At 50.7% G+C, this 26,852-nt stretch overlaps 1 protein-coding gene across 1 annotated transcript; it reads left to right on the top strand.

Moving 5' to 3' along the window:
• Positions 1-781: 781 nt before the first annotated feature.
• On the top strand, positions 782-19,772 carry LOC149864291 (uncharacterized). Its single transcript, XM_090049061.1, has 3 exons — positions 782-1,788; positions 3,247-3,436; positions 8,348-19,772. The coding sequence occupies exons 1-3, from the start codon at positions 985-987 to the stop codon at positions 9,235-9,237; spliced, it is 1,884 nt and encodes a 627-aa protein (XP_089905187.1). The 5' UTR covers positions 782-984; the 3' UTR covers positions 9,238-19,772.
• The last annotated feature ends 7,080 nt before the right edge of the window (positions 19,773-26,852 follow it).

Here is a 26,852-nt window from a genome sequence, read left to right as displayed (position 1 = left end):
TCTCAGCCTACACCTGTTCTGGCTTCAGCTCCTCCCTGGCTTTAGCCTCACTACCATGGCCTTAGCACCCCCGGGGTTTGGCCTAAACCAGCTCTCTACCCCCTGACCCCAAGCCAGGTTTCGTTTGCTATCCGGCCTTAGCCCTCCCGGCCGTGCTTAGCTCACAGCTCGGCACCAGCCCGTCTCTCTGCGCCCCTGCCCCCGGGGTCAGATTGGTCGGCCCCCGGGGGTTTTACCTTCCTCCCTACCGGGGTCGTGGCCCCCTCCTGGGAGCTCCACTTGAACCACCTTTGCCAGCAGCAGGATGTCGGCCGCTGGGCTCCTACATCGCTTGGCCTCTTTCAGGTTAGGGGGCGTCCTGTGGTTGAGTCGAGGCCGACGGCGCAGTTTGCCTCAGGTTTGACAGCGACTGCGTGTACGACGGGTGGGACAGGGGTGGCCTCGGCTCGGGCGAGACCCTAGAGTAAAGGCCGCACTTCATTTCCACGGAACCCCGGGTGGGTTGAGCGGGCACATTAAGGCAAGCTTAAAGGCTCCGCTCAACCTCCAAAGCGAAGCTGGAAAGAGCCGGTCGTCCTGCCCTGCTAGGCCACCATTGCTCGGGCTGCCTGTCACTCAAGGTCCGGGGGCGGTGGATCGAACGGCTAGGGCGCTGCCCCTTTCACAGCGCGTCCTGGGTGGGCCTTGCCGGCCCCGCCGTGAGTGACAAGGTTGCACGGCCAATCGCCGGCCTGCCGGGCAGCAAGGGGGGGGGGGGGGTTAACCCTATGCTGCCGAGAAAGTCAGTGCCGCGGCGAGGGGGAAGCGCTTTGTTCGGGGAAGCCGCGGAAAGCGAAGCGGAAGGGGGTCTGTGTAGGGTGCGTGTGTTCGCCCGGGGCCCGCTCCCTGCGCGGGGCTGCACGCGCCCGCCCGCCCGCGGGAAGTCCCTTGGCAGCCGGCCGGGTACCGGCGGGCACAGCTGGGCCAGAGCTGCAAAGCCAGAAGATGGCCACAAAGCAGTGGGGCAGGCATCCCCGGAGTCTCCGGGTCCTGGCTCCGCTGATGCCGAGGGAGCCAGTGAAGGGGAGAGGAAGGGAAGGTCCCCCGGGCCGGAAGCGAAGGAAGGGCCTAGGGAGGGAAGGAAAAGGGAAAGGCCCAGGTGAGCTGTCCTCCCTCTCCTTCACTCCCCAGTGGTCCCCACCCAGCCCACAACAGGTGAGGCCTGAGCAGCGTGACAGGGTGCCCCAGAGCTGGGGAGACCGGCTGCAGGAGGAGCTGCAGATCCCGAGCCCTCCTCCCCAGGCTGTGTTGGCATCAGTGCCAGTATCAAACACACCACCACCACTACACTTGGTCCCAGAGGACGACATTGAGACCTGCCTGATTTCCTTTGAGCGAATAGCTGAAGCCTGCCGGTGGCCCAAAGGCGAGTGGGTGACCCGACTAATGCCTTCCCTTAATGGAGAAGCCCAGCAGGCTGTGAGCAGCCTGGATGCCAGAGACATGGGGGACTATAAGAAGGTGAAGGCAGCCATCCTCCGAGAGCACGGCATCAGCACAAACATGCAGCGTTTGCGCTTCCGGCGGTTTCGTTACCAGGAGGCTGAGGGGCCCCGTGAGGCTTACTGCCGGCTCTGGGAGCTCTCTCATCAATGGCTGAAGCCAGAGGTCCGCACCAAGGAGCAGATCATGGAGTTGCTGATCCTGGAGCAGTTCCTCATCATTCTGCCGGAGGAAGTCCAGACCTGGGTTTCTGAGCATTGCCCTGAGACCTGTGCCCAAGCAGTGTCCCTGGCAGAGGATTTCCAGGTAGGGAAATCTGACAATGTCAGGATGGGGTATGGGAGCAGCAGCTGAGAGTGGGTTTGAAGGGGCCTTCTCTTCCTATAGCTTTTGTAGAAAAAGTTGTCCAGCCAGGTTTGGGCACTGGCACAACATAGCAGGAAGTTGCTTGAGCCTATTCTTTCAGCACTGGGGCAGGAGTTGTCTGGCCACTTCAGGGCTCAGCTGATTACTGAATCCCAGGGATTTTCTTTTATCTGTGTTCTGGGAGGTTGTACTTGTTAGGAGTTGCTGTTCTCTCTTTCTTTGTCTAAATGTTATTACTTCCATTCAGTGTCAAGTAAGACCCTTCATCAGTATTTTCACAGCCACTTGTGGGTGTTAGTACAGTGCATTGATTTCTCTGGAATTTGCATTAGTAAAGTAACCTCATTAATAGACTAGGGAACAGGTCCTGTTCTATCCACTAGGCACCAAAATGGGATCCTATTCCACCCTGTTCAACTCCCTGAAAAACCATAATTCATTTACTTTCTGTACATCATCATCTTAGCCATAAGGCTAAGTTGCAAAGAGCAACAAGGAAGAGGAAGATCCTTCCATTTTTGGACTTAGTAATAGGATTCAATCTGGATACAGTAGGATCACACTTGGGCATCTACTAGGTAGACTGGAATTTGGCTGTATGGATGTTAAAGCATGAATCAAATTAATATTAGGGGCAAAGGAAGGATATTGGAGATATGGCCTGATCTTGGATAGTCAGCAGTGAGCACTGTCTCTGCAACGTAGGCAGCAATTCTCCTTGTGGAAGAAAAAGCTCTTCTCTTCCTCCAGGCTGCCTTACTTCAGAAGGCCAGCGGTAGCACCTGCAGTGCTCAGTGCCAAAGAGAAGTTCTCTATTGCCATCAGTGCCTCTGTACTGTAGTTTTGGAGCTACTTGGAAATGCTATGAGACTTTGATTAGAGCAATTACACTCAGAGGACATGTCTACATGAAACGCTACGCCGTAGTTCATCACTGCGGCAATGTAGCACTGGCGAACATGAATCATGACACCTCCACTACTGTGCAGCAGCAATGAGCTAACTGTGGAGTAGTTCATTGCTACTGTTCAATAGGGTCAGAAATGACCTGTGTGGCACCAGGACTGTGCAGTACCAGTGGTTGCCATGCAGTCATTTAGTACTTGCTTTAGCCTCTTGTCTAGGGTGTCCCAATTACTTTTTGGAAGGCCTCATGAGACTGGATTCTAAATGCAGCACAAACCCTGAAGGCCTTGAACACTGTGACATAGCTCGTCCCCAGGGTCCTTCTGTTTATGATGAAGACACAGGGTATCTGCTTGCAGGGTACCCCATGTGAGATCAAGAAAGTTCTTCCCAGCTGTCTAGCCCATGGTTTTTGTGGGCAGCAGGGCCTTTGCTACTATGCCATGGCTTCCCTTTCCTGGACTCCATGGTGACATGCTTGCTTTGTCCCAGGTCACAGTGCATGTGAAGGTTGAGGAAGTGACAGAGGAGATGGAGACCTGTAAGACATGGGAATCTCAGACACTCCAGATGGAGCAGCTACAACCCAATCTCAGGTGGACGTCCCAGGAGGAGACAGGATTGAGGAAGTGTGAGCAACCTTGTAAACTTGGAAAAAGGCCACACATTCTACAAGAAATATGTAAGAAACTGTTTATGGGGGACAGGAGGCTCTTGGGGTGGAGAGCACTGAGGGGCCAACAGGAAATGGAATCTCTGAACTTTAATGTGGGGTGGGGGAGCAAAATGGGGGTCCTAACTAGTTCAGAAAACTAGCATTGGTTTTAACAAAGGACATCCAGCAAGGGTCAGTTTCTGAAATCCATGGGAAGTCAGGTAAGAGGAATGGTGTGTGTTGTGGACAATGTCTCTCTCAGGTGACAAGTGATCCAGAAGGTGGGAATAGGATTATGGGAGCTGACTGGTGCCTTGGGCATCTGCAGTGAAGTTTTCTTCTCTATCTCATGTTCAGTGGTGTACTCAGCCTCCTTTTGAGCAATATCACTCACGGCATCTCGTGCATCTTTGCCAACTCCTGGTAAAAGCCCCTTCCTTCCTCCTTTCTCCTGTAGCTGGCTCAGAAAGAAGGTGAGGCAGAAGGGTACTCTGGGTAGGATCTGGGAGATTTGGACCCTTTGGTAGAGGGACTCTACTTATATTTTCTCTCTGTTCTGGCAGATGGTTACAGAATGGTGAGGACAGGCCTCTGCAGAGGCTGTGGAGGTTTGCAGGAGGTTAGCAGGCAAGCTAAAAAGGCCCAGGCTTGGAAGTAGACAAGAGGGCCCGTTGCTGTAGCTAAGCAGTAGGGAAATCCTTCAGGGGTAGCACTGGGAGTTGCTGATGTATATTGAGGGGACAAGCATGTTTCTTGTCTAAGTCAGGGGTGGGCAAAGTCTGGCCCGTGAGCCACAATGGACCAGAGGTGGACTCCATTTCTGAGCAGCCTCTGCCTGCACAGCTCCTGGCTGGTCTCCATAGTGTGGGGGTGTGATAGCATGGGGACATGACTGCACAGGGCCACAGAAAAGAGGCTCTGTCCTGGACTGGCTTGGCACTGTGCTGTCATGCTCCCAGGGTCTCCAATGGAGACTAGCCAGGAGCTGTGCAGGGAGCTAGGCTGGGGCCAGGATCTTGCAATGGTGACAGCACAAGGTGGGGCTAAGCCAGAGACTCAGTCTGCTGCCCGCACACCCCTGCGATGAGCATGGGTTCCACGGGCAGGGGTGTGCAGGCAGTGGATAGTGGCTCTGGCTGGCCCTGCCTGTGCTGTCACCACTGCAACCGCGTGGCTCCTGGCTAGTCTTTATGGAGACCCCAGGAGCACTGGGGAAGGGGTGGGAGGGTGACAGTGTGGGGCCAGGCTGGGGCAGAGCCCCAGTTCTGCAGCTCTGTACTGTCATGGCCCTGCCCTGCCCTGTCACACCCCTGTGCTCCCATGGAGACCAGCTGGCTGGGGCTGCTGAGACACAGAGCCTGGCCACTGGCCAGATCCTCTGTTTTGCTCACCCCTAGTCTAATCTGACTCAGGAGCTCTATGTCATAGAGAAATGGGGCTGGAAAGAACCTCCAGATGTCATTTAGTCCAACCCCTTGCCAGAGACCGGTTCATCCCTGTCCAAACCATCCCATACAACCATAACTTAATTCCACATAGGTCTATCTTGTGTCAGGGTTGAAGGTAGTCTTAACATCCTAATCTGCCACAGGTAAAGCAGGGGAAGCACAGCAGTCAATGCCCTGCTTCTATAAAATATTGTCAATATATGCTTAGGTGGTCCCAGGTAGAGGGCCATGCCTCCTGCTACAGAGGAAGGCAAAAACCCCCCACAGTCCATACCAATCTGGCTATGGGGGAAAATTCCTTCCCGACTCCAAATATGATCATTGGTCTGACCCTGAGCAGAAGGGGAAGACCCTCTAGCCAGGAACCTCTGGCTTTGCTTCTAACAAGAGAATCAGAACATCCCAGTTGAATCCCCAGCCTTAGCTGTAGCCAACACCAAATACCTCTAGAAAGGCTTAAAAACACCCTAACCAACATAGCAGAAAAAGTGGGGGGGGGCAGGGATGGGGAGCAACCAATAAAGCCCAGAAGCATGGGAAATAGCCATGGTATAAACTAGTCATAGCTGTCCTTAGATCATCCCCAAACAGTGGCTGTCCAACCTCTTCTTCCAATGAGGGACAGTCCACAACTTCCCTAGGCAGTCTATTCCACTGCCTCACTACTCTTGCAGTAAAGAAGTTTTTCCAAATATTCAATCTAAACTTACTTTGCTGTAACTTCAAACCATTGGTCCATGTCCTCCTCTGCAGCAAGAGAGGAAAGGTGCTTTCCTTCTTTATAGCAGCCCTTCGAAGATTGCTATCATGTTCCTTCTCAAGCACTGTTTCAATAAGCTGAATGTGCTTCTGGAACTCCTTCAGCATCTCATATGATTTGCCTTCCAAGTTCTTGATCATTTTGTTGTGTGCCTCTGCACCTCTCCAACTTCTTCACATCCTTTTTAAAATGTGGAGCCCAGAACTGCACACAATACTCCAGATGACACCTAACCATATCAAGTACAGAGGCCTTATCACCTCCCATGTCTTGCACCTAATGCTTCTATTGATACAGCCCAAAACTACATTTGCCTTTTGTGTGGTGCATCATGCTGCAGACTCCTATTGATTCTGTGGTCTACCAAGACTCCTAAGTCTTTTTCTAGAGTTGTCATCCAGCCATGTGTACCCCATTATGTATTTGTGTTTTTGATGATTCCTTCTAAGGTATGGCACCTTGCATTTGTCTGCATTGAACTTCAACCTGTTAGCTGTAGCCCAGCTTTCCAATCTGTCAAGATCCTTCTGCATTGCACTTGCATCCTTCAGTGGGTTAATAATCCTTCCCTGCGAATTCTTTCTAATGGGACTGTCCTTCTTTCCAGGCTTAAGTAGGTGTTTCTGCATGGCTTGGCTGTTGGCACTGGATTTAAGACCCAGATACCTTGTTCCAGGTGGACCCAAACCCTCAGACTGACCACGACCTCTCCATTCAATAACAGGCAAATTTTATTGATACACAGTGATAGCAGATACGAAGAATGCAAACAATTCTATACCTACCAGTCCTAGAGTTGTCATCAGAGGGAAGGTACGTTTGGCCAGTGTGTGAGCTTCACCCTGAGGTTCTCTTGAATGTCAGATGTCAGCAGCCTGAAGGTCGGACTTAGCTTACAACCCTAGTTGGAATTACCATATGGCTTTACCTTACCAACTCAACAGCCTTACTCCACTACAAGTCTTGGCTGACTCCTCTAATGAGGTTTACTCTGTATCAAGAAATTCCTGATCAGTCAGGTTACTGTCCTCAAGTCCCAGTTCCAGAGTCCCAGTCACCAGTTGTTGGTAGTGGACCAAGTCCCAGTCCCTGAGTTAGAGTCATTGTCCTGGCAGAGTTGCCAATTGTTGGCACTGGATTCACAACCCATCCTTGATACCTTGCTCCAGGTGAGCACGACCTTCAGCCCGACCACAGCTCTTCGGGTTGATAATGGGCGAATTTTATTGATACACAGTAGTAGGAAATAAGAGCAATGCAGGCAAAGCAGGCAAGATGATTACAACATCCATCCAGTATATAAATGCCACCTTGTGGTTCTTTGCTTAATGTCCGACATCAACAACCTTGGAGGTTGGGGGCTGATGCCAACTGCCTGCTTGCTGTTTTGAAAACTCCTCCTTTTGTATCCTTTTCCCTCCAATGACTCTTCATCTTTGGGCATTATTAGTTGGTATTCCTGTGGTTGGCATGCTATCCACATTCTGTTTTGTCAGCCAAAATCCTATTTTCATAAACCTATCACATGCACACACCTTAATTAGGCCATTTCATTTGAAACCAGAAATCCCAAGAGTTCTGCAAGAGGGCACTGTACGCCCTAGAGCCAGGTCTATCTCTATTATGAAAATAAAGTTTGTATGTTTTTAATTTCCTAGGATGTGTATATTTGTTAGCTTCAGACACCCTATCTTCCCTGAAGGAAACTGTGACAAGACAGGCTTTTAGAAACCAATTAGCCCTTGTAATAGTCCTGGACCATTGCTGTAATACTTTATCTATGACCCAATTCCTAAAACCAAACCTCTACATATCATTTTCTAGCCATCAAGTGCTACCGTGTTGCCATCATTTTCTTTCTCTCCTTTCTGAATAGTTTCTATCCTTCCATATCTGTATTCTACAGTGTAACTGGGCAGAGTGGATTCTTTCTGCACATACTCAGAAAAGCAAGATGAGTTCCACTGAGGAGAGTAGGGTATAAATTCTGTTTACCCATCTGTGGGGGAGTTGGATTTGTGCCCATAAAGGTACCAGCGAGATTAGGTCAGTTTCCCTGGAAACAGCCACAGAACAGCAATGAATTGTAGCCTAAAAGGAGGGAAGGAAAGAGAGACAGAAGAAACATCAAGGGGAAGAAGGGCTAGAAGGGGCAGAGAGAGATGGAGACATGAAGCCTGGAAAGGAATTTGTAGAGTTGGAGTAGAGAGAAATGGAAGCCGTGGGGTTGAGGGAACACTATGTTGGGTCTGAAGAAGGAGAAGGTGATGCAAAACTTCCAAGTCATGTCCCTTGATGTCTTCCCGAAAGCCCCTGTCCCTTTATGGCTGACTTTCATCCATGAGGAGAGCATCTTCAGTGTGATGATGGGAAGTTACCTCTGGGTCTAGACAGAAGTTAAAATTGTATTGGTATCAAAGGATACCAATAAAAGCTGTTACAGTGCAAGCATAGTGTCTGTGTGATCCTATAGCAATACAGGGGTAGCAGAACTGTTCCAGGTATAGCCTTACTTCATTCAGTGTTGTTCAGTAGAGCAACTTAGCTAGCTTGTATCACTGTAGGATCATGAAGATATAGCAGTCAAAACAGTTGATATACATACCTGAATGGCAGATCCCCATCCCCTTTTCAAGCAGCTAAGATATACATTTGTCAATTTTGTCTGCCACAGCTATGCTATGATACAAGCAAAGTAAAATAACCTCTGGATTCTCTTCTTCCTACTAGGCGCTGAAATCCTGAGCAGACCTGAGAAGCAGCCTCATGAGGAAGGACCTCCAATCCTGCAACCACCCAGCACATCTCCAGTGGAACTAGAACAGAGTGTTAACCAAAAACTGGGTTGGGAAGAAGCCTGCAAAAGGCAAAAAAAAACCCAAACAGGGAATGAGGCAGACCCCCTGGTGGAATGTGAAAGTGTACTCAAGAAATTAACACAGCACCCTGTGCTGGGGAGACCCCAGATCACAGGAAAACTGAAAAGCCATGAGGGAGGTGTTCATAGGATGGAGAAACCCCACAGGTGCAGGGACTGTGGAGAAAGGTTTCTGGAGAAGCAGGAACTTGTGGCTCATGGCAGAGTCCATGAGAAAGACAGACCTTACCCATGCACTGAGTGTGGGAAGAGCTTTAATAGGCTCACACACCTCAAAACCCACCATCGGACCCACACTGGGGAGAAACCCTACTCCTGCAGTGAGTGTGGGAAGTGCTTTGGCCACCTTTCCACACTCATTACCCACCAGAGACTCCACACAGGAGAGAGACCCTACCCCTGCAGGGAGTGTGGGAAAACCTTCACAAATCCTTCAGATCTGAACAAACACCAGCGCTCCCACACGGGTGAACGGCCCTACCCCTGCACCGCCTGTGGGAAGCGCTTCAGCCAGCTCTCTAATCTGACCGTACACCAGAGGACACATACGCAGGACAAGCCCTACCCTTGTGCTGCCTGCGGGAAGAGCTTCAAGTACCTGGCCTACCTTGCTATTCATGAGCGCTCCCACACCGGGGAGCGGCCTTTCCCCTGCCCAGAGTGTGGGAAGGGCTTCAGCAACAAGTCATCTCTTGCCCGGCATCTGAGAATCCATGTCAGAGCCACAGCCACAGACAAGTGAGACCCTCCCAGCTGTGGTCGTGTCTCCAGTGGAATGTGGATAATACTGCTAAGCAGAGTACCAGAAATTGCTGCTGAAGAGCCTGGGAGAAATCCATCCCCTTCTTCCTTCCTTATAATACTAGCACTCCTAATACTACCATGGGGAATGTATGAGGAGGGGCTTAACCTCGTTCTTCTGAGGCATCCCAGTTCCTGAAAATCTACTGCTGTGACTGGCAATTCCCTGCTTTCACCAGTGGTGAGAGAGCCTTTCTCAAGTATTGCTTTCTCTGAAAAGTATACTTGTGTTTGATTTTAAATGTTGCTGCTAACATGAGCCCCATCCACACACACAGTCAGGTACACCAGTTCTTTAAGTCTAATTGGCTGGCTAAACCTCAACTGACCACAAACTTTCAGCAACCACTAGGTGTGTTTCTAGTTCTCCAGAGCCTTCTCAGAATGTGCGAATAGACATTAGACAAGTTCTGCAGTTCACTGTGAATGAATTTACAGAGCATGGGTGAGTGCGCCACTAGTGCAGGCAAGGTAATTTGAATGTTATTTGGTGGTATGAGTGCTCTCACTTCAGCAAGGCTAACTGGAGAGGAGTTATGATGACTTGGAAAGGAATGCTTCAGTGAAGATATGGAGAAAGCAGTCCTAGGAAGAACACTTCCAGAGGAAGGTGCTGAACCAGCTCTGTCCCCTTCCTCCTGCCAACCAGATTTGCCTGTGCAGCTCTGCACAGCAACCATCTCCCACATACTGTCCTCTCTCTAGGAGAAACCCAGCTGCATTAGAATTTTTACAGCCTTCTGACATCATTCCCTAGCTATCCCCACTGATCATGACCTGTTTGCTTCATTTACTTCATGACCATTCCTGCTGACTTCTATCCCAGATGTAGTTACCTACATTCACTATATATTAATCTGTCTGTACTCATTGCCCCATGGATTTTTTGCTTTTGCTCTGCTGCTGCTTTGTTAACTTGCCTCAGTGTGCTGCACCAGCTGTGCTGTACAGTTGCTTGGGAGCTCAGCTGCCCACCAGCACAATGACTTGATCAATTTAATCTGTTCAAGATATTGTGATTATATAGGTACTGACTCTACTGTTGTCCACGTAGACAGACTCCGTAAGGCATGCTGAGACTCTATGGACATTGGACTCAATACATGAGGAGCTTGTTGCAAGAGTGGGGCTTTTGTTTTTAAACTTCTGACCTACCTACCTCATTGTTTTTCTTTTGCATTTTGAATATTTTTAGTTCTTTTCTGCTGTCTGGCAAACAAGGTGGGAGGTAGCTGTTCTGTTCATTACAGTGACCGCTCCGCTAGCTTAATTAGCTTTCTCTTCATTCTTTCAACACAGTTCAACCTGTTCTATTGTTGTTTGCATGCTTAGCTGATGTTTTGTTTTATGGGAGGAAATGGGGCCAGTGTGGTGGTAGCAGGAGTATAGCACAAGACAGGGTAGGTTTGAACCTTATAGACTGACTAAATCAGGTATATATTCAGTATAAGCTTTAATGAGCTGGAGCTCACTTCATCAGGAGCTGTGAAAAGATGAAGAGAGCAGTGCATCAACTGGTTGAGAGCAATCTGCATACCAAAGGCAGGGAGGGAAGGGGGCCAGTGCTGGGAGAGGCAAACAAGCAAGCAATAAATGAATAGGAACAAAAGGGTCACAAACAGAAAATGCATTAGGATGTATGTTGACATTGGGTAGAATTCTGTTCCTTTTCTAGTCTAAGTATCTAGGTTTGGTTGTCTTTACGTGCCAAAAATGCCATTTGTGGGAAGGCTGGAATTCTGTTCCTGGCCCCGTAGCCCTTTATATGTGGATGACTATGCATGGTTAGGTACGTACACAAACTGGGCATACATACTAGTAGCAAAGGCACATATGCATGCTCCTTATGGATGCATAGCAGCCTTAGATGCCCCCAAATGAAGTTAGGCAAAACCCATGACTACAGGGCTTAGACTCAGAAATGGAAAAAAGTTGTGTTTGTGCATCTTTACTTTCACATGAAAGCTCAGTGGCTAGGGCACTCATTTGGAAAACTGAAGGTCCTGAAGTATAGGCCCTCCACACCTAGAGATGCTTGGAACCTGGGTTTATCTCACTTCTCAGTACAGTCCTCTAACCACCATACCGCAGGTCAGTCATTATCCAGATCTCCCTATGGCAGCCCTTTTTAATGGAGACATTAATATAGTAATTGGAAGAAAAAATGGATAGAGGACAGTAAATGCAAGAAGCTTTTGCCTCAGTAAAACCACTGTCCAAGGCTAGAACCCAGAAACTTCCCCCTTTCCAGGCCAGCAGCTACTTCACAGATCAGTATACTTTTTGGCTTGTTCCCTTCCTCCTGGCCCCACATATCTCCCATATGTTTCCCTCTTGTGGCTGCTCAGGAAACCAGAGAAAAATTTGAATATGTTGGCTGACCTCTGACATTGGTTATGAAGTTGTACTAGGAAGTCAGACAGCTTCGTATTCAAGCCCCCTTTAGGCAAAGGGGACCCAGGTGACTATTCTGGGTCACACAACTACCGGGGGGAAAAAGATGGGAGGGTGCTCTCTCTGTCATACTTTTTTGCTTAGGCTACATATTTATGTATTTATTAATGCATGCAGGACTATGTGCTCCCAGAAATGACAGCCCATCCTGTGCATAAGTGGCATTTCTGGGACTTAGACATCCATGAGAACAACTAAGATGGCAAGACAAGACTAGATCCCTTCCATTGTGCTTTTGGTACCATGCAATTTGGGAAAATCTTTGTATCCGTCTCCAACTATAGCCACATACCACCCAGCCTCTCTCTTCCCAGCTCAGCCACCTGCACATGATAAAGAGCCTAACACTCTAGAGAGGCAATTTCTGTATTACATAATTTATATTGGTGATTCAAAAGAGCCATGAACAGAAGTATTTCACTTGCTTGTTAGGGAAGGGTGTAAGTCACCACAGTATTTTATAGGGGTAAGACCAAGGTAGGGAGCATTGATATAGGGCCAATATTTTTATATATAGGCTGACTGCCTAGGAGAGTTGCTCACACTTTGGATCAGGTTCTTGCAGTCCAGATTTCCTTCTTTTCTGTGCAGATATCATTTACCCTGTATGTTGGTACTCAGCCAAAAAATAATCATAATTTGAACTCCAACTTTTAGTCCATTTTATGAGTCCCATGGTTGTGACTGTAAATGTATTTTCTTGCAAATACAGAAAGGGCTCAGTCCTTATCTGTAGTAGGAAACTGAGGACCTGTTGGTGAAATTCTGCCAGCATTAGCAACAGTAGAGCCTGTTCTATGGGCAGGACTTGAGTATTGTCACTTCTATGTCACTCAGCCCTAGCCAGTAGGTAAGCTGTGGACTAAGTTTCCACTTTCAAGGTATTAATGGAAGAAGCCCAGCATAAGAGAACTTTTCAAGCCTCAGCTGAGATTTGATGTCATAGCTCCAATAAAAATAGAAGAAAAAGACTTGAATTCTTCTCTCTCAGCCATTACCAAATCCAGTCCTTCAAGGATATTGTCAACTTACCACAGTCTGGCATCAAGCATAGGAAAGTTCCATCTCTTACACCCACCAGCAGAGGTCCAAAGTTCCCCTAGAGGGGAGGGCATTGAAACTATGCTATGCCTTTGCTGACAAAAAAACATGTTTTTACTATGGGCAGGTGATAACATTGCTGACATCATCTAGCTACCTCCTGTTAAGTCCTACAAATGATTTGTCCTCGCATAGGATTTTACCATTTAAAAAACCGAACAACCTAACATGCAATTGTTACCTTGCTATAAAACACAAAATGCCAAATCATTTGTGTCATTGAAGACAGAAACCTAGGACTGGAAGGGGCCTTTTGGGCCATTAAGTCTAGTCTCCTGAATTCACAGGCACTTCTTAATTGAAGTTATTCCTAAAATTACCACTTCAGACCCTCAACTAAAGCTGCAGGAAAAAAATCTGAAGAAAAAAAATGGCGTAAACCAAAAAAACACAAACAACACCCCCCCTATACACACTCTACAACAGGCTATAGGTAGGGTGACCATACATCCTGGATTTCCTTGGACAGTCCCAGATTTTGGAGGCCAGTTATAGATGCATTCATGGATGCTAGGGTCAGAAGGCACCTCAACAGATCATCGAGTCCGACCCCTGCCCAGGCAGGAACGAGTGCTAGGATCAGCTGACCCCAGCCAGATGCCTATCCAGGCTTCTCTTAAAGATCCTCGAGGTAGGGGAGAGAACCAACTCCCTTGGACGCCCATTCAAATTTTGGCCACCCTTACCACGAAAAAGTTTTTCCTGATATCTAGCCTAAATCAGCTCTCTGTCAATTTGTGACCATTGTTCCTTGTTACCCCAAAAGGCATCCTGGTGAACAGAGCATCTCTGATCAGTGGTTCTGCTATGACACTGACTAATTCCTTCAGTACTGTCAGATGCAGCTCATCCAGGCCTACTGACCTGAACACATCCAGTCCATCCAAGTGACTGCACCAAGTCAGTGTTGACAGTTGATGGGCTGGTGTCCCCCTGATGCCCATCTAAGAACCCATTAGGAGACTTGATCCCTGTTCAGGAACACCGAGGCAAAAAAACTCACTGAATAGCTCAGCCTTGTCCCCCCTGTCTGTCACTAATTGCTCCTTGTTTAATAGGGGTCTTATGCTGCTCTGTGCCTTCCTTTTACTCCCTACATACCTAAAAAAAGATTTTTGTTGTCTTTACTTTGTGTTGCCAACCTCAGCTCTAGTTGCTTTGGCTTTTCTAACTGCTTCCCTGCAAGTGCAGGCCAAGTAGGTATACTCCTCCTTGGTAGCTTCCCCCTGTTTCCACCGCCTGTATGCTTTCTTTTTTGCCTTTAGACTCCCCTGGATTTCCCTGTTTAGCCAAGGAAGCTTTTTTGCTCCTTTCCCCCTTTTCCCTCGTACTGGGATAGTCTCTCTCTATGCCCAAAGGATCGCTTCCTTTAGAAATTACCTCCCTTCCTGGACTCCCATCTCACCAATACTCTTCTCCTGCAGTGCATCATTGACTAGACTCCTAAGCACACTGAAGTTAGCCTTCCTAAATTCAAGCACTTCCACCCTACATGCCGTATGGTGAATTTGATTGATTGGTAGTCACTGTCTTCAAGGTGACCACGAATCTGCAGCTCCCCTACCAGGTCATCCCCTGTAGCTAACACCAAGTCCAGTAAGGCATTCCCCCTAGAGGGACCCTATACCTCCTGTGTTAGGTGAAGTCCTGCATACAGGTTAAGAACCTATGTGAACATTTGGATTTGGCTGACTGCTCCTCCCAGCAGATGTCAGGGTAGTTTAGGTCCCTGTGACAGGAGTCCCATTTTTGGAGTCTCTCCACACGTGCAACTCCGGACTCCTGCAATGGGCCCACCGCCTGCCTATGCTCGCCTGCCACGTCTTGATCTTGTTTATAAGTGAAGAATGATGAAACTTAGTGGGAAGCTGCCCATTTGTACGTGCCCTGATGGCAGGGGGCGCTGTCTGCGGCTCCTTTTCCTCCCCTGCACCGCAGCCCAAGCCTCACAGATGGTACTGGAATGCTCTCACTAGGGCCATGGTACTAGGTCCCGGCCCTTTGCTTGCCCTCAGGGCTCTTCGACACCCCTTCTCACTCCCGGGGTCCCTCACTGCCCCCTCACTCTGCTCCTCCTGCCTTCAGCGCCGGGGCTCTTCACTGCCCTCTAACTCAGGGGCTCCTCACTGCCCCTCAGCACCGGGCTCTTCACTGCCTCTTAATTCAGGGGCTCCTCGCACCCTGTCTTCAGGGCTCTTCACAGCCCCCTAACTCCAGGTTTCCTCGTGCCCCCTAGTCGGGGCTCTCCGCTGCCCCCTAACTCAGGGGCTGGGCCAACGTGCCCCCTAAACAAAGCTGTGCCCTCTTTGGCACCATTGGCTGTGCCCTCTGGGCACCAGGAACCCCCCAGATTACTGGGGAGCTCCCGTGAGGCCTCCTCACACCCCTACAGCCTCACCCGGTCCTCTGATATAACCATAAGTAAACAAAGGAATCAGCCCGCTGGCTACAACTTAACCCAAAAGCCTACCGGCTTATAACCCAAGCTCATAAACCCCGCTCTGCTCCACGTGAGCTCTAGCTTACCTCCGTCAGTTCCCTTGCCCCTGCATCATTGCAGCCTGTCCAGGCAGTCAGGCTCCGGCCATTGCCCCGGGCTGCTCAGCTCGCCCACAGAGCTCCTGCTGCTGTGGCTGCCAGAGGGGAACTGAACTCCTGGCCTTCTGCCTGGGCTTAAGAAGGGCTAAGCTCTGCCCCTTCCTGGCTTCAGGCTTCCCCCGTCGCCCTAGCAACCCGCACTGGCACAGTCTTAGAGACTGACTGTTGTGCTTCCCCTTTTCCGCCGCTAGTGGCCTCTCTTGAGCCTTTTCTCCTCTCAGTCGCAGGACACCTAAGAGCCCTACGACAGTCCCCCATGTCAACCACATCCCTAGACCGTACAGCCTCTGAGAGCTGCCTCAAGAATTCCAAATCTAGCTTTTCCTCTTGGTGTGGTGGCCTGGAGCAGACCCCCATCACTAAGTCCCTTTCCCCTCAACCTACATGTATCCTAACCCACAATGCCTCAGCTTTCTCCTCTTCTGATCCTATTTTGATTAGGATAGATGTATAATGCTCCTTTACATAGAAAGCAACCCTTCCCCCTTTCCTCCCTATTCTTTCCCTTCTGTACAACCTGTCACCCTCAGTGTGTACTGCCTGGCCAATGACAATTCAAATTATCATTCTTCAGGACAGAACGAGGAGGCAGAGCTGCAGGAATTGTGAAATATGAAGCCCTAGCAGACAGCAAAATTGCCCTAAAATAGGTTAGCTTGATTAGTGGAATGTACTGCTTCACAGTTGACTGTTGACACCTGTGAAGTAAAGAACAATGGGTTCATTAATGGGCCATTGACTCCCTGAAGCCTGCAGCATCTGGAAGTGGGGAGGTAGTGTCCTGGATTTCACTGTTCATATGGTCACCCTAGCTATAGGTCAGGGGTGTCAAACTAATCTAGCTGCGTGAGCCAGGTAAGTAGCATAGGGGTCCCCACAGGACAGATCCAGAGCACAGAGCTATGTCATCTGGCTTACCAGGTCAATGTTAATTACTGGGGCTCTCAGAGCCTCAGCAGCCACTGTTCACCCCACTACCAAATTCCTGGCCAATACGCAGCCCAACAGGCCAGATGACATTGTTCCACACTCCGAATCTGGCCTGTGGGGCTGGAAATGAGTTGGTGGAAGGAGCAGTGGCTGCTGCAGCTCCAGGAAATGCAACCATTAATGGTGCTGCAACTTGACTTAAAAAAAACCTTCGATCTGGTATCTCATGATCACCTCTTGGCGAAACTGGCCAATTGTGCTTTGGGTCCACCACAATCTGCTGGCTGGGGAACTGGATCCGTGGTGGGACCCAGAGGGTTGTGGTTGACGGAAGTCAATTGTTATGGTGTCCTATGACCAATGGGGTCCCCCAAGGCTCTGTCCTCAGACCCATATTGTTCAACATCTTCATTAATGATGTGGACATTGGAGTCAGAAGCGGATTGGCCAAGTTCACCAATGATACCAAACTTTGGGGCAAAGCAAACACACCAGAAGACAGGAGAGCAATCCAGGCTGACCTGGACAGGCTCAGCAAATGGGCGGATGAGAACCTGATGGTGTTTAACACCGAAAAATGCAAGGTTCTCCACCTTGGGAGGCAAAACCTGCAGCATTCTTATAGGTTCGGCAGTGCTATGCTGGCTAGTGCTAAGGAAGAAAGAGACTTGGGGGTCATCATTGACCACAAGATGAACATGAGCCTGCAATGTGATGCTGCAGCTAGTAAAGCGACCAAAATGCTGGCTTGCATCCATAGATGCTTCTCAAGCAAATCCCAGGATGTCATTCTCCCCTTGTACTTGGCCTTGGTGAGGCTGCAGCTGGAGTACTGCATCCAGTTTTGGGCTCCACGATTCAAAAAGGATGTGGAGAAGCTTGAGAGAGTCCAGAGAAGAGCCACGTGCTTGATCAGAGGTCAGGAAAACAGACCTTACAATGACAGGCTGAGAGCCATGGGGCTCTTTAGCCTGGAAAAGCACAGGCTCGGGTGATCTGATGGCCACCTATAAGTTTATCAGGGGTGACCACCAGTATCTGGGGGAACGTTTATTCACCAGAGCGCTCCAAGGGATGATGAGGTCGAATGGTTATAAACTACTGCAAGACCATTTCAGGCTGGACATAAGCAAGAATTTCTTTACTGTCCAAGCCCCCAAGGTCTGGAATAGCCTGCCATCAGAGGTGGTTCAAGCACCTACATTGAACACCTTCAAGAGTAAATTGTATGCCTTTCTTGCTGGGATCCTATGACCCCAGCTGACTTCCTGCCCTTTGGGCAGGGAGCTGGACTCGATGATCTTCTGAGGTCCCTTCCTCCCAGCCCTAATGTCTATGAAATCTATGAAAATTGCCCTACCACCAAATTTCCAGCTCCACAGGCAAGCTGACAGCTCTGCATGCTGGATCTACCCACACGCTGTACTTTTGGCACCCCTGCCATAAGTAAAAGCAAGGGAGACAAGGACACTGCCAATGCCCTCTCTGCAACTGCAGGAAAATCTCTCTTTATATATATGTTCTGAAGAGCCTAGGAAAAGAAGCAAGGACTTTTAACTTCTGGGATTTTCTATTATTTGTACGCTGACGGCAATTTTACTGTGGAATATATCTGTACAGACTGAGATTGGACATTGAAATACTAGATCACTGGCCTTCTTTACCTGCTGTTGTGAACCAGCAAACTTGGCAGAACAGTGCCAGAGTGCTGACCCTTCCCCTCCATGCACTGCTAAGGGTGGGGAGGCTGTGGTGTGAGGTTTTAAAAAAATAGCAAGAAGTATCTGGGAAGAACATAAAACCATCTGGGCAAAACCCTGAAACACCAAAGAGTGGAGGTATCACCTACATTTATTATTATTATAGACCTTATATAAGGGCTGCCATTTACTCGATCATATGTCCATCTTGCCCAGTATCCTGTGTCATACAGTAGCAGAGTGTGGATGCTGAAAGAGAGTGAACTGGGAATGACCAGGGATTTTTCCACTGTTCCTGTCTTGCTTGTAGCCTGCAGCATTCAAAGTCTAGGAAGTTCTGATTCAGAAACTCTATCCCTAACTCCCTTAATTGATTTTTAAATTGTCCTACTGGTTTTGAGCCTTTTGTGGGGATAAGCTGCTCACTCTCGAGTCAGGGTAAACATTCAGGACTGAGCAATAATACAGCATCCCCAGTGGCTGTTGCTCCTAGGAGGGTTCTCATGGTACTCCTAGCTTCCTGACTTCAGTCTCTGGGTGCCTATAGATTTTTAGGGCCCCACTTTAACTCATGGCACTTTACATAAAGTGTCATGAGTTAGAGCCCCCCCTGACCCAACAGGCATTTGCCTTTTGGGGGCGGCGGGGAGGGGGCTGAAACCTGCCTGCACCGGCCCTGCACAGCAGGCGGGAGTGCTCCAGCAGCCTCCAAGGAGGTCCTTCTGGTCGCTTGTCCTCCTTATTGTCTACCTCCTCAGTACCATCACTTGCTTCTTTCCCCTATCTAATGGTTCAGTTATTGATCAATAGTATCTAATAACAAACATCTCTTAGGCTGGCCACAATTGGATCATTAAGCTGGTTCCCAACCGTTTTTTTTCTGCACCCCGTTGCTGGGAGCAGAATGTGGCAACGGCGCAGGGGGAGCTCCTGACACACAACACGACTCCTCTTTTCTGTGAGGCATTGCCCCCGCAACCTTCATTTGGGTCGCAAATGCAGGGTTGGGAACTGCTGGACTAATTGATGTAGATTGGCACAAAGCAGGTACCTCCACTCTGCTGTTAGTATTCAAGAGATTTACGTGGAACTTCTTCATAAACCCTCACATCTCTGAGAGCATAAGATGTCCTAGCAACCTGAGCAGAGCCAAACAATTCTGAAAGCCACTCTATGGACTAAAATGGCTGTTTGAGCCTGATCAGGGTTTGGCCCTCTTCTTACCTGCACTTCATGCCCATAAGTTGCACCTCTAGCCTGCCTTCTCCATGTTATAGATTCATTCAAAGCTTTCAAGGCCCTACTAGACTGTTATGATCAGCTGATCTGACCCTCTACAAAGCACAGACCTCCAGACTCGCCTCAATTAACTTACACTCTGAAAGAAAGCATTTCTTCTATAAATAAACATATCCAGTCTTGCTTTTATAAATTCCCATGGTGGAGAATTCACCCAATCTTGTGGGAAGTTGTTCAAATACTTAATTACCTTTGCTGTTAAATTGAAGCTTTGTTTAGTCTCAATTCATCTAGCCTCGGCTCTCAGCCACTCAGTCTCATTAAACCGTTGTTTTTACTGTGTATGCTGATAAAAGACTGTTCCCCGTGTAAGTGCTTACACACCACAATAAAATAAGTCACATCTTTCTTGATAAGCTAAATATCTCTTGCTAACAGGCAGGCTGTCCCATTCTAAGTTTGGATAATTGTACTTCCTGGTTTTAAAGGGGAAAAGCCATAGCTGTTCCTCAGAAGTGCACATCAGCTGCTATGGTGTAATTTATGTCTGCAAAATCCTGGAACAAAGAAGTTAGCTCCTAATTTTGTTGCTAAATAAAACAGTTGTGGGAGTTTTGCTATATTTGTATCACTACATAAGCATATAGATATAACAGACCCCAGGGGGCAGGGTACAATGTCCCAGCTCCAGCCAGGAGACAGCCTAGAGGTCCCCCTGGTTGCAGCAGGGGCCTATTGCAGGGCCCCATAAAGCAGGAGCAGTTTGCTACCATTAGCAGCAAATCTGCTCCCACTGCCCAACATGTGCGGACACCTGCCCAAGAGCGTTTACTCATGAGTAGTTTACTCGCAAGTAAACTGATCCCAGATCAAATGCATGTGTAGACACACCCACTAAGTTTGAATGGCCTTTTGATTTTAAGAACATAAGAACAGGGGGGCAGTCAGGAAGGCCAAGGCAGAGATGGAACTGGGACTAGCTTCCCGGATCAAGGACAACAAGAAGTCCTTCTTTAAATACATAGGGGACAAAAAGAAGGTACCGGGTAATGTGGGGCCCCTGCAAGACACGCTGGGAAATTTGGTCATCACACCAGATGACAAAGCTAACCTATTTAGCATCTTCTTTGCCTCCATTTTCCTGAGCAGGGACCAGATCAGCCCCCCCACTAGGCCCCCCTCAGGCCCCAGGGGAGGCGCACCTAGGCCAAGGGTCAGTGAGGATCTAGTCAGGGAACTTCTGGAGGGACTGGATGTATTTAAATCAGCTGGTCCAGACGATCTCCACCCCAAAGTGCTGAGGGAATTAGCTGAGGTCTGCTGGTCCCTTCTGACTAGTTTGTAACTAGATCTCCCCTCAGCCTTCTCTTGTGGAGGCTGAACAGGTTCAGGTCTCATAGCCTGTCCTCATAGGGCCTGCCCTGCTGCCCCCTGATCATGCGAGTGGTCCTCCTCTGGACCCTCACCATGTTGCTCCACTCCTCCTCTCCTGGTGTTCATGTATGGCCAAATAAGCCAGCAGCGTGCTTCTCCCTCCCTCCTATATGTGTTCATGTGTGTCTTTTTGTGGCCCTCCCAGCTCCAGCCCCAGCCCCTTACATGCACACCACCCCCTCCACAGCCCCCTACCTAGTGCAGCCAGAGGAGACACCTTGGACCTCCCTGCAAAAAGCCACTTTTCTCTCCTCAAGTGGAGGGAAAGCCCGTGGCTCCCCCTCTTGCACCCCACCTGACACCTTCCCACCTAGCCTCCAATGGCAGGGCAAGAGCACCCTGAGGGGGCTGCCAATGAACTAGGGGAGACCGTGCAGGGCTACAGGGCCCCCCAAATCTGACCAGGGCAGGGGAAAAGGCAAGGGTTCCTCATCTTCCTCCTTCACGTGGGGTGGGAAGGGTAAAGGGCCTGCACAAAAGACCAAATTGCCAGCACTTACAGGGACCAGTAGTGCCTTGTTAGCAAGCCTGCTCAGCCTTCTCCCAGCTCTGCAAGCCAGGCTGCAAATATGCCCAGGTTTCCCTGCAGCCTCAAAGCCTGGGCCCTCCACCACCTCAGCCCACAACTCTTAGGGCAATCAGGGCTCCCACCCCACCATCACCAGGCGCAATGGGGTGTGTTGTGACATGCCCAAGATTAAGCCATCACCATCTGAGAACTATGTGCATGCGGTCCCTTAGGCTGTGGGAGCCTCAAAGATTGTGGCAGCCTCTAGGTACTATGACAAGGAAGGCTGCTACTCAGGAGGTGGTGGGAAAGTGGCTCACAGTGGGGGGCAATTATGTCCCACTTAAGCCCCTGAAAGAGCTGGGAACCTGGGTGGTCCTCAGCCCTGTCCAGCCCTACCTCCCCAACTAGGCCCTCATGTCCTTTCTACAGGACTTGGGGAGGGTTCTATCCCCAGTATTCCAGGATGCCAGGACCACAGCCTGTGCCACAGTCAGTTCTTCTGCTGCCAAGTCACCATCCAGTTGGCAGCAGTGGCAGAGGTGGGGCGGACCTTCATGGTTCCCTTCCAGGTGCCCCCAACCACATCCACTACACAGTGAGGGAGGTGAGGTGCTTCCAGTGCTGGGCACCAGGGCACCTCTGCCAGGACTTCCCCCTTAGGCAGCCATGGGCCCCCACCAAGGAGAGGCCCAGCCCCAGCATCCAGCCTACCCCCGCCCTCCCCACAAGCTCAGGGGACTCAGCACCTCAGCCATCAGAGGGGTCCCAAAGTGGGGAGGATGCAGGCAGGGGAGGGTGGCAAGGGGACATACCAGCCCCTACTATTCCACCACTGCCGCCACCCCTTCCTAGCCTCATACCACCACCAGCACTCCAAATGACCCCTCCCTGGACCACGCAAAGGCTGGGTGGGTGCTGGTCCCATATGGGAGGTGATCAGTCACCCAGGCCAAGCATAAGGCCCAGGAGAAGCTTGAGCCCTCAGACATGGAGAGGGCCCCCTCCCACCACCCAAGAGGGGGGCTGACATTATCATTCTCATCACCTCTCGAGCTTCACCAGGAAACCCACCCCTGGAGAAAATGAAAAAGATAGCCATTACTACCAGGGAAGAGGGCCTAGGATGGCCCAGGCACCCTGAAGTAGAGGAGACCATGGAAGAGACCCTAAACTACACTGGCTGTGACCTACCCCCCCCCCACTACTGTAGATTTTGGGGCTTTGGTCCCCACCACCTGGGGGAGGTGGGAGCCTTAGAGCTCTTGCCACTAGGCCCTGATAGGGAGGATTCTCTTCCTCAGGGCTCTGGGGAAGGCATTGATGCCATCCAGGCACCCAATTTGTCCTCTCCAATCCCAGTAGAAGCCACCCCTGCCACAAACCCCAGAACCTCCTGTGGCCCCAGTTCTGAAGGGGGAGAAGCAAGGTCCCCCACCGAACACCATTCCAACCTTGAGGGGGACCCTGCACAGGAACATCAGATAACTGCTTTGCCACTCCCCATGCAGCTCCCTCTGCTACCCCGAGGGGTTTCATCTCCACCTCCCACCCCTCTCTGCCTAGTGTCAGAAGATGTAGTGGATTGGCTGGTTTGGGCAGCACTCTGCTGGGCCTCTGCAGGGCAGAGGAAGGGGAAACACTCACCCCATCTGGCAGCCAGGAGAAGCCCACCAAATCACAGGACCAGGAAAAGGATGACCAAGAATCTGTGGACTTCATAGAGCCTGTAGAAATCTTGGCCCTGGCAGTACCCAGGGAGGAGCTGCTCCAATTCCTGGAGAGCACTTGCCACTCTGGGAGGAAGGTGCAGCTCACCCTGGAACGCTGCAGGGATTTCCACCAGGTCCTGTGGAAGGAACTGCCACAGGTCAGCACTGGTGACAGGGACTGGCTGGAGGCTCCTCTTACCCTGCCCAAGCTCTTGGACACCTTCCACTTGATGCCTTCTAACAAAGTTCCAGGGTCGACAGGCTGACTGTAGGGTTCTACTATGCCTTCTTGGACATCCTCCACCTGGATCTTGCTGGAGTCTAGATTGAGTCCGAGGGGAGTAGAAAGCTCCCCCTGTCATGCAAGAGGGCTGTTCTGGCCCTGCTGCCCAAAAAGGGGGACCTCATGACCTGAGGAACTGGTGCCCAGTCTCTCTCCTCTGTATGAACTACAAGGTCATAGAGAAAGCCATCTTGATGAGCTTGAGGTCCGTGCAGGCAGATGTAATTCATGCCAACCAGACATACATGATTCCACAGCATTCCATCTTCAAGAACCTGTACCTGGTCCGGGACCTCCTTGAGCTCACTCGCAGGAACAGCCTGTTATTCACCCTCTTGTCCCTTAACCAGGAGAAAGCCTTTGACAGGGTGGATCATGAGTATCTCACAGGAGTGCTGAGGGCATTTGGCTTCTGTCCCTGCTTTGTGTGGTTTCTCCTGGTGCCATATACCTCCTGAATGTATGGTCAAGCTCAACAGGATGCTGACGGAGCCTATCCTGTTCAGGCAGGGGGTGCATCAAGGCTGCTCACTGTAAAGCCAGCTCTACACATTTGGCCTTAATCCCTTCCTCTGCCTTCTGTGCAAGTGGGTGGTAGGACTGGTGTTGAGGAGCTGCCCATGGGTGTGGTGCTGTCAGCATGCACTAACAATTTGCTCCTCACTGTCCAGGACCCGGGCTACCTGATACAGGTGGAGGCCTGCCAGTTCATGTACTCAGCGGCTTCCTCTGTCCAGGTCAACTGGGTTAAGAGTTCTGGCCCGATGGTGGGCAACGGGTGGCAGGTGAGCTCACTCCCACCTGTGCTTCAGCACATCCAATGGAGTGCAGGCGCGCTGCTCTATCTGGGGGTCTACTTGTCTTCCAGTCACCCTTTGCTGATGGAGAACTGGCACCACTTCTGGGTGTCTGGGCAGCTGTGGGCTTGGGCAGGCCTGCTGCAGTGTCTCTCCCTTTGTGGGAGGGCACTGGTCATCAGCTAGCTGGTCCCATCCATGCTCTGACACCATTTCAACACACTAGCCATGCTCCTGGAGCTCCTGGCCAGTCTCCACAGATGGGCACTGTGGTTCTTCTGGCTGGAATGGCATTAGGTCTCTGTGGGTGTCCTGAGCCTCCCCTTGCAAGGCCTGGTCTGCCTCTGCAGCTAGATCCACACCTTCCACCTTCAGGCCCTGCAGAGGCTCCTTTACAGTGCTGGTAGCCAGGTGACGTGTTGCCTGATTGACTGCGCTTTCCTCTGCTGCCTTTGAGGGTTCCAATATGAGTGGCAGGGTCACCCCAAGCAGGACCTGGAGGAGCTGCTGGATTTCTACCAGGAACTCCTCAGGGCCTAGAGGCTGGTCTCCTTCTCCAGGTCCCCAGGGACAGTCACCCAGGGTGCTGACCTCCTCATTGAGCCGCTACTAAAAAATCCACAGCTGGCAGTGCCAGTGACAGGTGACCTGGGTGCACCAGAGGATGGTTCTGGCCCACATCATTCATGCAAGAGACCTCCTGGACTATACTAGCCAGGGATGGGCAGATCCTGCTGTGCTGGCCCAATGCATGGAGCTGCCCAGGCTGCATGCTCCTTGCCACATACTCTCAGGGGTAAAAACTGCTCTGCCACCCGCTGCCCTCATACATTGCCCAGGTCCTGTGCCAGGGCAGTCCCCACCCTCTGGTGTCCCCCAACCCTCTGGAGCTCGTTGTGGGGCCGTTGCCTCAGCAGGCCTCATGGTGTTCCCTGCCCCACAGCAGGCTGGGGGGACACCAAGTTGGTCCACTTCTGAACAGCTCACTACCACCAGCTCTACATGTTCATGCTCTGCATAGTCCATCATCCCATTCTTGCACCCTGCCCTGACAACAAATGGTAGGACACCCTAGGTGAGGGTGGGGGCTAGGGTCCTCGGTGGATTAGCCTATATTCCACCTTGATCCCACGAGACACCAGGGACCTCAACTGGGGGTTCCTCCATGGAGCAGTCTCCACGGGCATGTGTCTGGAGCAGTTTATGGACACCCCTGACACCTGCCCCTTCTGTCCTCGAAGGGAGACCCTGATGCATGCCTACCTTGAGTGGACCATGTTGCAGCTCCTCTTCTGCCTCATCTAGAACCTCCTGCTGAGGCTCTGGCTGCACGTCTCCTGGCACCTTTTCTTTTATGGACTTCCTAGCCATCACCCCACCAAGTCTTGGGACCTCCTGGTCAACTACCTCTGGCTTTGGCCAAGCTGGCCATCTAGAAGACCAGGAAGGAGGCTCTGGCCAGGAGAAGCCCGGGTAAGCATGGGGCTGCTTTTTTAGTACTACTCAGCTCATGAATCCAGACAGTTTCACTGGTTGGCATCCACAGGCTCCCTTGACTCCTTCAGAGAGCAGTGGGCGCTGGCCAGAGTGCTCTGCTCTGTGTCCTCCCCTGTGGCAGAAAGCCACCTTGGTTTCTCCTCAAATTCTCTGCCCTGTGACAATGAAATTAAAATAGGCCAAGCACAGAGGATTCACACCTCAGCCTGTCTCTTTAGGTAACTTGAGCTGGCTGCATTCCTGAGGGAGGGGGGAAACCTGCTCCCTCTGCCTACGTGACTGGCATCAGCCACCTGGGTGAGGGGCATCTACCTGGTGGACTGGAATCTGCCCGGTAACTGGTGATGCATTTCAAATTGGTTGGCGGAGAGCCAACCGGAGCTGGCCTCCACTGGACCAGGTGAATGAGGTCACGGGGGCTATATAAGTTAGGGCGGGCTAGGAGGCGGCCTCTTCAGCCATGAGGTGAGGCAGCAGCCATGCAGGGGACACAGAGGAGCACGACCATCTAAAATTGGCTCTCTCCCCCAAACTCACGAGCTAGAAACTGCCTGCCTCCAAAGGGAAACTTCACCAGCCTTTGGAAGATGCTTGTGAGTAAGCTACTCGAGATCTGACTAGATATCTAGCTGGCAGTAACTCAGATGCGTGATCAAAAGGCTACCTCAGCCAGACTGTTTGCTCTTTAGGATTTCTAGGATATTCCTCAATCTTGTACCCCATTTTCACCCTACCCCTGTAACCAATAAAGTCCTCCTTTGTGACTGGTGTGGGAGACTTATTAAGGGGTGGGTCTAAATTATGCCTAAGAGACCCCTTAGGTCTGCGGACTAAGGGAGACTTTACTTTTTGCCCCCTGACTTGGGGAAGTGCCCCAAGTGCCTGTACTGGATCGAGTACCCGTAGGACATTAGGCCTGCGTTTCCCCAAGGACACAGGGCCGGGAGTGAGTCCATTCTTGCAGGGGTGGCAGCGACGTTACCCCCAGGCTAGCGTATGTGCTCCAGAAAGGGGTCAGGCAGGACATAAGGCGCCCCCTAGGGAGGCATTCAGAGCCTGGCAGGTGGTGGGGCACAGGGAGGTGGGCGGCTCAACGCAGGAGCGCCCCCTACTGGCCTACCACACCCCCGATGTCCTAGTTATTAATCTATGACCTCACTCCCATTCCTGTTTTCTTTTTTGTTGTCCAAAGAAATTAGTTGATGTGTCCCCAGTGGCCTCCCTTAAAAAGGAAGGCTTATAGTTCCCATCATGGTCAATAGCCCATGACTTCCCCATGGCTCATCAAATAGGCCTGTGGCCA

Source organism: Crocodylus siamensis, chromosome 5, assembly GCF_052110815.1.
Source record: "Crocodylus siamensis isolate JL-2025a chromosome 5, ASM5211081v1, whole genome shotgun sequence".
Lineage (NCBI taxonomy): Eukaryota > Metazoa > Chordata > Crocodylia > Crocodylidae > Crocodylus > Crocodylus siamensis.
Note: the sequence above shows the minus strand (reverse complement) of the source record. Positions and strands in the feature narration are given on the sequence as shown.

Bases quoted from the DNA above. Each gene is read 5' to 3' on its own strand.
- LOC149864291 (XM_090049061.1), top strand. From the start codon at position 985: ATGGCCACAAAGCAGTGGGGCAGGCATCCCCGGAGTCTCCGGGTCCTG. The intron at 1,789-3,246 runs GTAGGGAAATCT...GCTTTGTCCCAG, and splicing joins CCCTGGCAGAGGATTTCCAG to GTCACAGTGCATGTGAAGGT. The intron at 3,437-8,347 runs GTAAGAAACTGT...TCTTCCTACTAG, and splicing joins ACACATTCTACAAGAAATAT to GCGCTGAAATCCTGAGCAGA.